At 43.3% G+C, this 16,906-nt stretch overlaps 1 protein-coding gene across 2 annotated transcripts in view; it reads left to right on the top strand.

Annotated features, from left to right (window-relative positions):
• YES1 (YES proto-oncogene 1, Src family tyrosine kinase) overlaps positions 1-16,906 on the top strand; it is an 83,923-nt gene that overhangs the window by 55,473 nt on the left and 11,544 nt on the right. For both annotated transcript variants that reach the window (XM_088469628.1, XM_088469629.1), the window contains exons 2-3: positions 4,493-4,751; positions 6,126-6,225. In XM_088469628.1, coding sequence (XP_088325754.1) covers positions 4,499-4,751; positions 6,126-6,225 — 353 coding nt within the window. In that variant the 5' untranslated portion in view covers positions 4,493-4,498. The remainder of the gene's footprint in view (positions 1-4,492; positions 4,752-6,125; positions 6,226-16,906) is intronic.

Raw genomic sequence — 16,906 nt, 5'->3', positions numbered from 1 at the left:
AGAGCCAGACGCTATTTGCGCTCGCTCGTTCAGAAAAAGGGGCCGGCTATTTAAATTGGGCGCTCGCTCTTTGCGGTCTGTTGACGCCTCTATGTCTGAGCGAGCGAACAAAGTATGCGCTCGCTATTTTGTAAAGACGCCCCCTGGCCGCTCGCATCCTACGTCATCTCCGCTATTTATTAGATTAATCGAGTACATCGAAAGGCGTCTGAACTGCTCGCAGTGCTTGTGGTTGGATTTTCCTACCGCAATCATGCGAACAGTTCAGGCTAAGAAACAACCAAGTGACGTGGCCGATGACGCTGCTTTGTTAATTATGCACACCCTTAAAACGCCCGTTTTGACCTATTGGCACGCCTGCGTTCGGATCTCCACTCCCCGTTTTCAAGCAGCTTCCCCTGTTACCACCCACAAACGCCTCATTCTGTCACTCAAATTAGCAGGCATTCGCTATTTTGCAAGCACACAATTTCCGACCGCAATGACTGGTTCGCGCATGCATATTACAACCCATACGCATGTGCAGTTGTGCGAACATCGCTCGGAGCGAACGAGCGGCTGCTTACGAGCGGCTCTGAATCAGGCCCTCTGTTCTGATACCTATCATAGCCAGCATTAACTTTTTTAGCAATTTGTGCTACTGTAGCTCTTTTTTGATAATGGACAATGCGGACGAAAACCTTTACTCCCCATGCGCATCAATGAACCTTGGGCACCCATGACCCTGTTGCTGGTTCACCAGTTGTCCTTCCTTGAACCACTTTTGATAGGTTCTATATAAATGATAAATCATGGGTGCATTTATTATAAATAAAAATACTGTAAGCCTGCGAGCAGGGCCCTCTTACCTCTTTGTCTGTCTGTTATTACCCAGTCTTGTTTTATTTCTGATTGTTCACAATTGTAAAGTGCAATGGCATACGCTGACACTATGGGCGGCAATCAATGGTTGCGCACCTGTACGCGCCCAACAGGAGCTATTCAATTGTTCCTCCTGTCGGGCGCAGTCGGCTGCTAGCACACCATTTCAGCTCGCAGTCCCAGCGAGGTGCAAGCTGAAATGGGCGAAAAGTGACATGTTTGGGCGCCCAAACGTCACTTTTCGCTGTTGCGCCCAGCACTTTGGTCGGGGGTAGATGCTTTACGTGACTAAACCCGACCACTTTGGGCGCAATCAGCGCGAAGAACTGCAACAATTCAATAGCGCCCTGTGATCTCCCATCACTTTAGACGGGAGATCGGGCGCGCTATAACAATTGAATACCGCCCTATATAAGTAAATGTTAATAAATAAAATAAACACTGCAGACCAGTTAGATCATTTTTGTGTTATGTTAGTTGTACACTTAATAGTCTAGCAATACATTAATTATTTCTGTGTGGATATAATCCATCCTAGAAATAGAAAGTCCTTTGAAAGTTTACCCTGCCAGGCAGAGATTATGCTTTTGCTTAGCCCCAGCTCCTGTGACATCAGGATAAATGTTCTCAATTATTGTAGGGTTTATCTTGCAATTATAACATAGTGTTGATATCCTGACCTAAATCCTCGCTCTCTCCCCCTTGGTTTAAATCTACTGTGCTTCGAAAAGCAAGAAAAGTAGAGGATACAAAAATTTTAAATGCTTCTATATTCGTGGATTTGAAATTCGTGATGTTTGTTTCCTAGTACAAGTGGCCTGTCGTCTGCTCGCGTGTTTTTGAATTGACAGGACGCTGGTCACATGGTGCAATATCTGGCTATTGTCCTAACTTCACTGTGTGTATAGGAACAAAACTATACCCATATTAATGATAATTCTACCAGAACAGATCATATTATTGGGCATGTTGGTACATACATGCTTTCTGCAAGTTGTGGAGCGATACTGGCATTATTTACCTATAAATATTTTAAGTAGATCCCTTGTTGACCACCAGTATCAGTTTCTATTTTTAGTTGTATAGATCTGTCCACGCCTCATCCGACCTGACTATGTTTTTGTAAATAATCTCATCCAGTTTCTTTCACAAGTTATGTCTACACTATTCTGTAGTGGAATACCTGCCAATAAAGGCAGAACACACCTGTAGAATCTGCATCTGTGTCTAAGGTGGGTATTTACCAAAGCTGGGAGAGAGATACAATTTGTAAAAAATAAATTTCCAACCAATCAGCTCCTAACTATCATTTTATAAATACAGCCTGCAAAATGTGAATTAGAAGCTGATTGGTTAGTATGTTATCTCTCACAATTATCTCACTCTCCCAGCTATGATAAATACCCCCCCTATAACCAATGTGCTGTCTGTAATGGTGGCAGCATCATGTTCTGTGATTGCCTCTTAGGGGTCTATGTACTAAGCCTTGGAGAGAGATATAAAGAACAGAGGGCCTGGTTCAGCTGCAGACGCAAATGCAATTACAGCTGTAATCGCTTACTTACCGCAGTTGCTAAAATATGCGAATGCCTGCCAAAGCACAGGCGACATAAAGAGGCCCACTGGGGCCTTCTCATATCCGTCCAATGTCGCACTTCTGTGTAAACATCTGTACCATCAACGTACATCGAGTAGTCATGCAGCTTCTACGGCAGGTCTGACCAGCCACAAGCACTGTAGCTTTCCTCACTCGCAGAGAGCTCTCATGCTGCAAATGCAATCGTTATGGCTATTTATGCACGCCCATGAAATGGCGTTGAAACGGTCATACACGCCTTTTTACTTAACCCTACCTCTCCGGTACCTCCTCCAAATGCTTGACCCCATGACACTCACTTTGCGAATGGATCTTCTGTGCGTATGTATTTGCAATCGCGATGCATGCATACGCAATGGCAAATATGCGCTCTAACTGCATAAACATCAGCATTGGGTCCTCTGTTGAATCAGACCCAGAGATAGAGGCCCAGGTTTATCGAGTGATATTCTTGCTATCACTTGTTACTAATCTTAAATGGTGCTGCAACCAATCAGCTGAGTGTCATGTGTTTGAAAACTGACAGTTAGGAGCTGATTGGTTAGAGCACCATTTAATATTCGTAACGAGTGAAAACAACAATATCACTCGTTGACAACCAATCAGCTCCTAACTGTTAAGGTGGGTACACATTAGACGATATGTTGCCCGATCCGGTGGGTTGGCCCGACATATCATCGACTAGTGCATGGCTCGACAAATTTTTCTAAAATCTAGGAGCCAGGGCGAAAGTGTAGGAGCCAGACCACCATTAAAAAAAAAAATTAATAAAAAAAAAATTACAGGATTAAAATTGTGTTATGCAGCTGTTACACAGCACATGGGGTAGTGGTTACCTCCTTGCTTTTGCTGGGTGCCCCCTGCCAGGTCACTGTTGCAGCTCCCTCCTCTCTGCAGTGTCCACCTTCCCTGCCTCCTTCATGCACAGAGCTCAGCTTGCTGAAGGAGCGCCAGCTACCAGATGGGCCCGGCACCACCAACAATGCACTTGCCCGATGGATGCAGTGCAAACAGGTGCCGCGGAGAAAACGATTAGCAGGGGTGACGCCGCGCGGTGATTGGCTTACTAGACTTCGCGCGGTGATTGGCTGGTGGAGGTGCCGCGCGGTGATTGGTCTGGGAGACGCCGCCGCCGCAACACCAGCGGGTCCTACAGGACCCGATCAATTTTTAAAACTGCGATCACTGCAGAAAATGCCCACCGCAATAATCTCTGCTGGGGCTGATCTGCTTCTTCCCTCCCTGTAAAATCTGGTTGCCAGGCACCAAAATCTGGTCGTCATGGCGACCTGGCCCCCGGGATTTGTCGAGCCCAGGACTAGTGTGTACGCACTATGTCGCCCTATACACGCTCCCACAGGGTCGTTCATTGCATTGACCGATCTGCCGTACCTGCTGCTCAATCTGTCAATGTGATAAATAACGCCAGGCAGGTGAACGGAGCCAGAGCCCGACATAACGGGTGGTCGGGCACCAGATCATGTAAAGTGTACCAGCCGCCCGATATGTCGGCTGTCTCATCGCTGGGTACACACATCGGTAAGTGTGTACCCAGCTTTACTTTACAGGCTGTGTTTTAAAAATGACAGGAGCCGATTGGTTGGTACTTTATTTCCATCCACTTACTCTCTCCAAGGCTTAGTACATAGACCCCATAGAGCCATTGGGAAACTGTGCCTAGTAATATGCAATGACTGCTGTGCCATTGTGCTATTTAATAGGACAGGCACTTCTTTCCATAGAAGAAACCCAGTCCCTTTTTAAACAGGGCCTCACAAGTTCTTGTTCTTTTAAGCTGTCCTTTCACCAAATGTCATACTCTAACTTATGAACCTGCAGAACCGGATTGCCAAGGTCATGTGAGAAGACGTATTTGCCAGAGCAGAGAGAAATTTTACTTTCACTATATAAATACTGTATGACCTGTTCTAAATAGTGTTATTGTTGTGAAAGTATTCTGTAATACAGTAAAGTATAAATCTTTGTTCACCTAATCCAGTTTCATTTAACCCACTGTCCTTTGTTTTTTTACAGATAATCATGGGCTGTATTAAGAGTAAGGAGGACAAAGGTCCATCAATAAAATACAGAACAGAACCCAAGCAAGAGCCTATCAGCCAATATGGCGGTGACTCCGCACAGATTGCACAGTCCCCATCCATCAAAGGACCACCCGCTAACTTTAATAGTCATTCCATGACACCATTTGGAGGTTCTTCTGGAATGACTCCCTTTGGAGGAGCATCTTCCCTATTTTCACCAGTGCCAGCTCCATACCCCGGAGGTTTGACGGGTAAGCATTTACTGGTTCTATTTAGGTCTACCTTACTAAATCTGTACCAAAATCTTTCATTCAGTTCGCTGAGAATGTCTCCTGTGCTTTTTCTGACTTACATAGGACAGAGAACTTGATCATAACCTCTAATCCGAAGAATTTTCAAATGTAATAATGATCTCCTAGTTTCCGCCTAAAGTGTTGGCATTTCTGTGCTTGCTCAGGGTGCTAAGGGCTGTCTAATCATTAGCTGTTAGATCATAGCTTTTTTTAGTGTTAAAATGGGCAGTGCTTACTGAATCTACTAACTTTCAAAAGTCATTTTTATTATTCTTATTATACTTTTTGCTGACACATAACATTTTTCAACATACCTATGCGATGTTGCAAGGATTCTATTAACCGATTAATTGAGGCTTTATTGATTATCCTTCATGCTGACCTGCATAACCTACAGTTATTGGAGATCACATGTGACATGTCCCAGTATTTTGTTTGTTTGCAGGTTCTTTTGGCAACCACTGCTAATACAATCTGCGATCTGTCATTTATGCATACCTGATATAGTTATTTGGCCAGCAAGAACTAAAACTGGGTACATACACACTATGCGATATGTCATTCGTCGGCTTTACGACTGACATATCACATAGTGCATTTGTCCGTGTATACAGAAGATTTGTCTGTGAATGAGGTAGTTCAGCGTGTACCGCCAATCTGCGCACTCCGCAGTCGTTAGCGATATCTTCCGATCGTCCCTGCTGCATGACCAACCGGACGATATCGCCTCCCGCGCCGTGCGAGGTAATGAAGGATCAGTCCTTCATTACATCGTTCTTATGTGTACCGCAAATACGATATGTCGTCCGGGTACACATCGCTCCAGTGTGTACTCGGCTTAAGTGTTTATAGGTTATCGTTCACTCGGTCGATGGGATGGCCAAGTTTGTACCCAGCATAAGTTGTGTTTTTTGGTCAGTAACATTGAAACTCCTCTGTGGTGTATGTGTGTACTTGTCACTTTAAAAAACAAAAACAACATTGTGTTATTGTTGTTAACTATGCATTAAAGCAGTGCTTCTCTAACTATGTCCTCAGGACCCCCACACAGGTCACGTTTTCCAGGACATCCAGCAGGTGCACAGGTGTATTCATTATTCACTGATACATTTTAAAAGATTCACAGGTGGAGCTAATTATTTCACTTGTGATTCTGTGAGGAGACCTGGAAAACATGCACCTAAGGACCGACTTCGAGAACCTGTGCATTAAAGCATCTAAATTTGACTACTGAATATCAATTGAAAGTGTTTAAGCGATAATTTTTGTTTTTTATCAGGAAACCTGGATATAATTTTGTTTTTGCTTACCTGGAGCATGTTTTCTTCCCAGGGGGTGTGACAGTCTTTGTTGCCTTATATGATTATGAAGCTAGAACATCAGAAGATCTCTCTTTTAGAAAGGGTGAAAGATTCCAGATCATTAACAACACGTAAGTTATTTCAGTAATTCCACTCCAGCAGTAAGCGTGTTTAATAGCAATGTGAGCGCCTCTTCCGTTCCATTTCAACTTCTAGGATGTCCCTCTTTTGAACAGTTTGTGTGTCATGAACATATTACGACTTTTATACATTCCCTCTGGTTACACTGGTAGACTACAAAAACTATATTGTAATTATGAACAAGAAAGAGTTAAATCTAATATATAACTGAACACATCAGTCGCAAGAGGCAGGAACTTAGATTAGCAGACGTGAAAGCCTTCAGCACTGTATGTGTGTAGACATTTAGGGCCTGATCAGAGTTGGACGCCGCTGCGACCACTGGTGTGACTGTGTGCGAAGTTGCAGCAGCGATAATATGCAAATGCTAGTATCAGACATTCCCCGGTGCCAGTGTCTGCATGTGCAAAGCCTGAACCCTCACTCTCAGGGTCTCTGCATGCTGTAACACCGCCAGTAGTTCTTGACACGGCACCATCGTGTGCACCATCCACACTAGCACTATGGCAGGTGCAGTTTCTTGAGTATGGCCTCTGGCTGCGGCTCTGCGGCTGAAAATGCAGCTGCTTTCACTACTCGCCCATGACACTCCCATTACATGCCCATGAGACATATATATTTTTTTTGTGTTCACTTAAGACCAGACCACCTCCCAGCCACCACCCTGGGACACCCATCACTTTGCCACCCCATATCTGATACCGTCTGTCCTGAACGCAATAGAATCAGTGTGTGTACTCTTTGTGTTACGCATACATCGTGGGCTTTCCAGGACTGTTCGCACATAAGCAGTAGCAAATAATCGCTAAACTCCGTGAACATCAGCATTGTGTTAAAGTTGCGTGCAGCTCTGAATCAGGCTCTGATCTAGTGGCGTCACTTGACTCTGTGACATCCAGTGCGGCAAGGAAACCCCCTGTGCACACTGAAGTTGTGCGCAGGAAAAAAGAGGTCATGGCCTCATAGCACACCCATGGTTTCATCACTGTGGGGGCATGCCCAGCACTCCCAGAGATGCTGGGCTTCACCCAGATACTCTCTCTGCACTGCTGGCTCCTCTTCAGTGACCAGGAGCCGGGGAGGAGCCAGCATTTTGGTGTCACTCCTTCGAGGGTAACACCCGGTGCAGTCCGGTGCCCCCCTAGTGACACTACTTCTCTGATCCCATGCGGAAACTAGCATCTCGCCCTACCTACAGAAGGGTCTTTAACGATTAAGCTTGAGCAGTGTTTGGCTCATGCACACGGAAACCATTGTACAAATGGTGGTGTTCGCGTACAGACACAAAAGAGAGCACAGCTGCTGCAGAACACACAGGAGGAGGAGGATAAGAGAAATACCAGTGACACAGAGGGAAGAGATACATAGCAGGAGGGGAGAGACCACAGCAAATAGGGGCACATAAATAGTGGATACATTTTATAGCGTCAGTAAGGACAAGTAACGTGAAGTGAGACAGATCTAGTAGACAGCCAATAGGAGCAGACAAATGAAGAATCAGAGGTCGCCTAGATGATATCTGAGATAAATTGGAGTAGGAAAATGTGTTACTAAGAAGGAGACTGCAGGTAATAATAGTGCGTAAAAGGTGACCATCTTTTGGAGAGATACTAAGGGGTAGATTTACTTCTAAAACAGACCAGTAGCATTGTGTAGCCCATAGCAACCAATCAGAATCTGTCTATCATTTTCTAGTATCATTTCTACTTACTCCTAAGCACATAGTAAGTATAGCTAACCAGCTTATAGAGTCAGCAGTCGCAAAGAAAGGAGGGTCCTACTGCAATGTCATTTGAACTCCAGTGAGCAACCAGAGGTACAGATCTGGTTCCCAGGACACACCACTTTCACATGAGGATAAGCATACCAAATGCCTTACAATCAGAAGCTTATTGCATAAAATCTGATAAGTCCTGACCAGGTGAAAGGTATTGCACTGTAACTAACTTACTACAAGTCCCTACTGAGATATAGGGAGGTCCCTTTACTATTGTGACTCTTTAAAAGTGTCTCTGCCAAAGAGAGACATAATGCCAGATAGATACATAATATATACCGAACTTGTGATCCTTAATGATCAACAGGCTTTGATTTGCTGGTTACAAATAACGTTAGAATAAATGATAGTAACTAATCACTTTTGTGGCGCTCACTTAAATATATAATACTACCTGACTGTAGCGCTGTAATATAGGGGCTGTTACACTGCTACAAATAACACAAATTGGAAAAATGGGATACGGCTCTTGGAAGTACAAATAATTCAAACAATCCTTTTATTGACTTGATTGGTTTGTGAATCATGCGCAACAAGTATGTAAAAAATAATCTAGTTTACTTTGTATTCAAAGCCTCACAGGTGCTTTATATTTTATTAAAAACCTAAAACACATGGACCTACATAATATATAAATTCAATAAAATCTATAGAATATCAATACATCCAAAATATCACAAATCCGACCGTCTGCACCTAGAAATAGTGCCCATCACCTGTACAGTCACTTATGCCAGTTCCTGTTACTGAAATGAAGATGCTGTCGGCCTAATAAGAACAGTACTTAGAAAAGCACTTTGTGAGGCTGATATTTAGGGAAAATGAAGCTCTATAAATACTCAGAGTAAGCAAAGATATTACAGTCCACCAAGGGAAACGATTGTTAGCAATTCCACTTGCTACTCCTCCCTTTGTGTATGTGGGACCATCTTTGTATCAGCCTTGTGCCAATGTTCATAGGGGACATGTGAGGAGTAATGCAGTTATGTAGATCTAATGTTTGTTTATATGCTGACACCTTTCCTGACCAATTACAATTTCTTCAGAGGAGTATTTCACTGCTGAGGTCTCACAGGTGTGTGTACTACAATATAATAGCAGTTAAAGAGAAGACATGAATGTCAGATTGTAAAATGTGATATATAATGGCAATTACAAAGCAATTCATATATAAAGCTTTCGATGTGATGGACTCTAGTCCACCATAGCGTGAATCAAGCCCTCTGTAACTGTCGATTATAAGCTCAAACATGAGCTGCAATGCCCAACTTTGCCTGGCTTTTACTTTTTATTTTCTGCCTCCCTCCCCTATCTGCCTCTCCCACCCCTACACTCTCTCCCCACATCTCCCTCTCCCCCACTGTCTGTCTCTATCTCCGCCCCTTCACTTTCTCCTGTGCATCGCTGTCACTGGAGGGAGGGGTCAGAGTTCATGCCAACTGTTATTACATTGCAATGTGATGACATTGTTTGTATCAGCAGTTTGTTATATTATATAGATAGGCACTGGTTTGGTTCCACTAGTTCCACTATAGCTGCTGTAACCACCCAGGGCCAACCATCAGGGGGGGGGCTGCACCTTCCAGTAATGAGTCAGCTAAACTCTGAGCCAGCAGCTATTCTACTCCGCCCACTAGTTACTCGGCTTATGTCTCTGCAGGGGGTTCAGGGAGTTGTAGTCCTGTTGCTATATCACTGTACAGCAGTCAATATGTGCAGAACTATATGTCCCAGCAGGCTGTTGATGACGGCTATACATCAAGCTGCCGGCTCCCTCCCTGTTCCCCACGGCTTCTGGAAAGCAAATGCCTGTCAGCACCCTGCTTTCAGGACACAGGCTGAGGTTCTAAAGAGATTTTCCTGTTTAGGGCAAGGTAGGGACAGACTCTACTACCCCTTTCGCACCGCTATCCCAGGTCGCACCCGATATTTTGTACATGGGTCCATCCCAGGTGCGACCCGGATGAGACCCCTTTCAGACTGGCAGCCCAACCTGTCTTAATCACGTGCTGAGCCGGCGCTTGGAGATGATGTTATATCCAAGCAAAGGGCTCTTTCTATGCTGAGAACGGGACCCAGGTCGCATCGACCCAGGTTACCTGTTCACACTGCACCGCGAGCCAAGTTTAACACGTTTAAACCTGCTCGTTACCTGGGTTGAAATGCCGGGACGTTCAACCCGAGTTATTTCAGTCGGCCCCTTTCACACTGCACTATAACCCGGGTTGCTGAGCGTTCACGTGCAATAATCCTGGTTTTTGCTGGCAGTGTGAAAGGGGTATTTGTTACTGCCTGATCAGGGCCACAACTAGGGGGGGGCTAGAGGTGCACCTGCACCGGGTGCCGGATTGCAGGGGGGGAAAAAGCTGACTCGAGGTGGCTTGGGGGCTGCAGACTCAGAAAACGGCCATCCAAAAATGGCCGCCGCCAAAGAGGAGACAAATGCTAGAGGTCCTTACTGGCCCTCTAGTGTCTGTCTCCTCCTTGGCGGTGGCCATTTTTGGATGGCTATTTTCAGCAAATTCCTTGTGGACTAGCCGTCCGCATGGACTCTGCTGAAAACGGCCATCCAAAAATGGCCACCGCCTAGATGGAGACAGATGCTAGAGGTGCTACTGGACCTCTAGTGTCTGTTAGGCCAGCGCAATGCACACAGCGTTCCCGGCATCGGGATCGCTGACGCAGCCAGGAGAAGATGCTGAAAACGGCATCTTCTCCTGTGAAATCCCCTGGCAATGAGCATAAACCCCCCCTGGCAACAAGCATAAACCTCATGGCAACGAGCATGTAACCCCTGGCAACGAGCATGAAACCCCTGACAACAAGCAGGTAATTTTAAAGTAATTAGAAGCCTTACTGTGGACTATAAAATGGTGTCGGACAAATATGTAAGTGGCACTTTGGTAATAGGCATTACAGTGTGTGGCATAATGGGTATTATGGTGTATGAAATAATGTAAGTCAATATACCAGGGACGTCTGAGTAGTGCACTGCCTTGTGGAGGAGCAAGGACAAACTTCAGGTACAGGAAGGGAGGGGGCACAAAATTGCTACCTTGCACCGGGTGACAGATATCCTAGTTTCGGCCCTGGCCTGATGCAGGTGGGAGGTCATCACACTTTTTCTGAAAAGGGCTATAAACATTCTTATGCTTTAACTGTTTATGTTTAACTTCTGCTGTTGCTGATTGCATTAACAGTAACTTTTACTGCTTTTATCTACCCATTACTTGGTATAATGTGTATGTAACCCAGCCCCTGTGTCTGCCCCTTTATTACTGTGCTGCTGTGTAAGTGTCAGGTATCCATGTTGTAGGGTGATTTGGTGATGGTTGTATTTTAATATTAACATGCATACAGTGTTTAATAGGTTTATATATCCTTTAGGAAAAAATGCCTCACAGAGCTCTATGCAGCCATGTGAGTAAGACTATTGCTGGAGTCTGTGTGTGGTTGGGTCCCCCAAATGTTAGGTCAGTAAGAATACATTTCCAGGAGACCAGTTCTTGTGGGGTCCCAGAGTTACAGTACAGTCAGAGGGAACACCTGTAAAAGTAGTACCAAAAGTGTAAACTTATCAAATAAATTAAAACTATTAATGATTTAAAAAAAAAAGTATTAAATGACACACCCCATGGATGGGGGAAGACGTCACTCTTCTGGCTAACACACCCCTGGGTGACAAAAGGGGGTCCCTGTCTATTTTGTCAGTCCTGAACCCCATAATTTCTGATGGCAGCCATGTAACCACCTCCACTCTTCTGGAAAGGATCTCAAAACATGGTTGCTGTGATTTGCATCCATTGAGCCACTAGAACATCAGTGAGGCCAGGCACTGATGTTGGGCACTAAGGCCTGGCTCACAGTCGGCATTCCAATTCATACCAAATATGTTCTTTGGACTTGGCTCTGTACAGAACAGTCAAGATTAAGTCACTAAACAAATAATACTAAAAAAAAAAATGATGAGCGGACAGTCATGCGGGGCAAAATGGTGACAAAAAGAGACACAGAATTTAATAGTCTACAGTTAAATGCCCACATGTTCCAAATGTCTCTGGCCATGACCGTAACCATTAATAGAAATAAACAAGTAAAAGGCAAACTGCCTGAATTGTACACTTGGGGGCATATGTATCAAAGCTTGATGTGATCTATATATCACCAACCAATCTGCTCCTAACTATCATTTTTTAAACACAGCCTGCAAAATGTAAGTTAGAAGCTGATTAGTTGGTCATATATATCTCACATCAAGCTTTGATACATATGCCCCTTGGTTCACTATCTTTGGTAAAATTGCTTTTTTTTATTTTTGGAACTGTCTTTTTGCACTATAGGAAATGTCGTGTATGTAAATTATTCACTAAGGTGTAATAATAAGACTGGTATGTGGAAACTTATAATTAATTCATGGCAAAAATTGCTGTTTTGCTTTAAGTCTCTTGCTCACACAAACTCCACCAAAACAAATCAATCTCAAGACCACGGGGGAAATCACAGTTCCCCTGAATGTATCATAGCATGACATACATCTAAGCAGTGGCTAGTCATTATTGATCTGAGCGGAATGGGATTTTTAAGGATACACAGAGTACTGGAGAACACCTCCTTAGAATGCTGTTTGTTATGCTAATGGAAATTACAGCCATTATTAAATTAATTTTATAGCCTGATCAGAATGTCATTTCTTTTTAGTGTATGTTTTGTTTGTGGGGTTAGCATTTACATTACGTTACGGTCTTTTCTATTTAGATAATAGCATGATACATCTAGTTTGTATTATGTAGTTAATTCTGTATGTTACAGCTTGTACAAATGTATCCTATCCAGCGATCGACCACTGTCTGTGCTGAGTATGAAATGACAATGGCAGTTGATAGAGTACACTATGAGGCAGAGGTCAGTAGAGGTAATTTGCTGAGGGTGTTCCGATGTTTAATTTTGCGGAGTGAGGTTATTGAAATCAGACAAAGGGCCGTATTCAATTAAAAGCGAAAAGCCGCTTTCCGCGAAAAAGTATCTCCGATCTCGGCTTTTCGCGTGACAGGAACTTTTCTCCATATTCAATTCCAGCCGCTTTTCGCCTACGCGGAAAGTCAATGCAATGTAATAGGCAAAAAAGATTCGCCTAAGCATAGCAGGTGAAAAGAAGTGGAACATTTTTATTTTGGGGTTCAAACGTGAATAAATCACTCAGAACCCTTGGGACAGCTCCCCAGAGGACAACTGTGTCCAAAAAACAGAAAAAAAATAAATAAACACCCCAATAAAGTACTTTGATTTTGGGGGCGAAAAAGTACAAAGTGGGGGTACAAACACAAAAACTAGCGAAAAAGACTTCTTGGGGTGCTGTAAGGAGGGAAAAAGAATAAGAAGCACTGCTGATTGGAGACCTTTATACCTTGATCATATTAAAAATAGTTTAATATTACATACAGATGGCCATATACAAACACACAAAAATAAGACACAAGAAAAATACATAATGACAATGTAAAAATGTACTTCTAAACTATCAGGTTAATATCTGAGCATGTAATTATGAAACAGCAAAAAATTATTAGCAAACCACCAACACCTCCACAGAGGTTGCTGTGATGTAAAATTAAAATATAAAATATATATTCCACACTTCTCTGGGCATCTCTGGATTATGTCCCAAAAGACACTTAAAAATTCCAACTGTATTTTAATACATATCATTTGTTTTGGTTAAGAACCAGTTAGTATAACAATACTTTCCGTTCCCTGGTGGTTGGGAGGGACTTGGTCGTAGATATGTGTAGGCACACAGTATTATATGTGTAGGTCCATTTATTAGTTGAGAGATTTCTCATAAAGAGTTAAGGATCTTCCCATCACACTTAAATTGAATATACGTGCTCAGCCAGGTACAAATAATCTCAGCTATCCTTGCACCAGCCTTGTAAACATAAAGATGTTTGGCAGAGATCTTGATACTGCCCAGGTAATAATGCTCACTGAGAGTTCTCTTGATGTAGTTACTCACAGTGAAGCTAATCCAGCAGAGCCCCCTGTTTGGTGAGTAGTGGTGTGGAGCACAGAGTCTGTAACGCGTGTCCCCGCCTTGTGGTATACCTCAGCATTCTGTCTGAGGAAGCCGCTGAGGTATACCACAAGGCGGGGAAACGCGTTACAGACTCTGTGCTCCACACCACTACTCACCAAACAGGGTGCTCTGTTGGATTAGCTTCACTGTGAGTAACTACATCAAGATATTGTGGGCCCTATGGATTTCGAAGAAAGATCGTTAACAAAGGTAAGTCTACCTTAACTCTCAGTGAGCATTATTACCTGGGCAGTATCAATATCTCTGCCAAACATCTTTATGTTTACAAGGCTGGTGCAAGGATAGCGGAGATTATTTGTACCTGCCTGAGCACGCATATTCCATTTAAGGGTGATGGGAAGATCCTTAACTCTTTTTGAAAAATCTCTCAACTAATAAATGGACTTAAACATATAATACTGTGTACCTACACATATCTACGTCCACCTCCCTCCCAACCATCAGGGAACGTAAAGTATTGTTATACTAACTGGTTCTTTACCAAACCAAATTATATGGATTAAAATACACATGGAATTTTGAAGTGTCTTTTGGAACAAAATCCAGAGAGACGCCCAGAGAAGTGTGGAAATATATATTATCACAGCAACCTCTGTGGAGGTGTTGGTGGTTGGCTAATAATTTGTTGCTGTTTCATAATTACATGCTCAGAAATTAACCTGATATTTTAGAAGTAAATTTTATATTGTCATTATGTATTTTTCTTGTCTTATTTTTGTGTGTTTGTATATGGCCATCTATATGTAATATTAAATTATATTTAATACGATCAAGGTATAAGGTCTCTAATCAGCAGCGCTTCTTCTTTTTTTTTTTCTTGATTTTTACTGTCAAGAGATGTGGCAATTACCTCTATTAAGAAGGCGCAGCATAGATTGGCTAGTAAGATTGATATATCCATATTCTGATCAGGCGCCAAAGGTGCGCATATTTTGGTGTTTGTTCTGCTGTAAGGAGGAGCCAAGTATTTTTGGGATTGCAGGTGCACGTATGAGGGTGGTTTTTCACGTTTTTTAAAAGTTCACTTTAGAGACCTAACATATGCTAGCACCCATTTTTAAGTACCCCAAATTTGACTGGACTACTTATTTGCACCAAAAAAATACTGCTTTATGTCATTCCTCACCACTTTTACAAGGAAGCTAATAACAAGGATTTTAAACAACTTCAGTACCCCAAATAGTTTTATTAGGGCTATTGGAACACTTCTACATTGATTCCCAATGTTAGTGCATCTTTTTGGGGGGTGCACACTGATTTCCCCTATTCTGACAGTACTTTCCGTCTGTTCTGCATTCGCCGCTTGCCGTTTTCGCCTTGTTAATAATTGAATAGCGAAAAGCGGGGACACGCACGATGAGTTTTTGCATCCAAAAGACGCGGTGTAGGCGAAAAGACGGGCAGGCGGAACCTTTTCATTGATGCAAAACTAATTGAATACGGCCCTCTGGGGTGAAAAGGGTGCAGTTTTTAGGAGCACACTTTGATATGCGAATAGTTTACTCTTGGTTTTACATGTTAAGTATTGCATTTTATACCATGTCTAAGCTGGCAGAGATCTGGTTTCATGTATGTGTTTCACTGATGCAAAATTTACATTACAAGTGTCACATGTAATAAAGGCAGAACGGATTTGCCCTTTTAGTAGAAAACATGTACAAACTAAATTGCTCAGGCTGTGGGCGGGGTATAGGGGGGGGAAGGACTGGAGCATCCTGGGACAGAAAAGCTTTAACTGTTGGTGTCCAGTAATAATCACCACCTATACCCCATTGTCTCCCCTGTGGACCTTATGAACTTCGAAGAAAGATCTTTAACAAAGGTAGTCTACCATAACTCTTCTTTTCTTGAAATGGGTTGTTCTAATGTGGTAGGTGGTGACATTAACACTTTTGCACAGTGTGTCTCTTCTCCTTAGGACTGCCCGCCCCCCACAAGGCACACTTGTAGCATCACTTGATGCAAAGCCATAGCGATCTTTCTTATGCACATCGAGCGTGTTTTAGAAGTGATATACAGGGCACCTAGTTAGAATCTTGATGAGATAGTATATGGATAGTTGACAGCATTTATAATGAATGTGTAAGAATGTAGATCTACCTTTCCTCCACTGACCTCTCTCCCTCTCTCCTCACTCATGTCTCCAACTGTCTCTCTGCCATCTTTTCCTGCATGTCCCAGCGATTCTTAAACTTAATATGTCTAAGACTGAGCTAATCATCTTCTCTCTACCCTACATAACCACACTTCCCACCATTTCTTTATCAATTGATGGCACAACTATCTCCTCTAGCCCCAAAGTGTGCTGTCTTGGAGTTATCCTGGACTCCTCCCTCTCCTTCAAACCACATATCCAGAATCTCTCGCAGTCCTGTCGTTTTCATCTTAAAAGCATTTCCAAGATTAGACCCTTTCTCACCCAGGATGCTACTAAAACCCTCATACACTCATTGGTCATCTCCAGATTGGACTACTGTAACCTCCTCCTATCTGGCCTCCCCAACTCCCTTCTCTCCCCTCTCCAGTCTGTCCTCAGTGCTGCTGCTCGGCTCATCTAAAGGTGCCCACACACATACCGACTTTTCATCCAATTTGGCCGATTTCGACGAATCGTGATGACAGATCATGTAAAAAATGGCCAAATTGTGAGTTTCTACTCTAGATCACAATGCCGATGTGCGTCCCCGCTCGTCGTACCTCGCATCTTCAGATCTACTGTGCTGTAGGGCAGATTAGCCAATCTGGGATACAATGCACTGGCTGCATTACTCTCAAAACGCTCTGCATCTGCCTCCCCTCT

This window comes from Taudactylus pleione, unplaced genomic scaffold (genome assembly GCF_031769625.1).
Source record: "Taudactylus pleione unplaced genomic scaffold, aTauple2 ptg000093l, whole genome shotgun sequence".
Taxonomy (NCBI): Eukaryota; Metazoa; Chordata; class Amphibia; order Anura; family Myobatrachidae; genus Taudactylus; species Taudactylus pleione.
The sequence above is the reverse complement of the archived record's forward strand: the minus strand, read 5'-3'. Positions and strand labels throughout refer to the sequence as shown.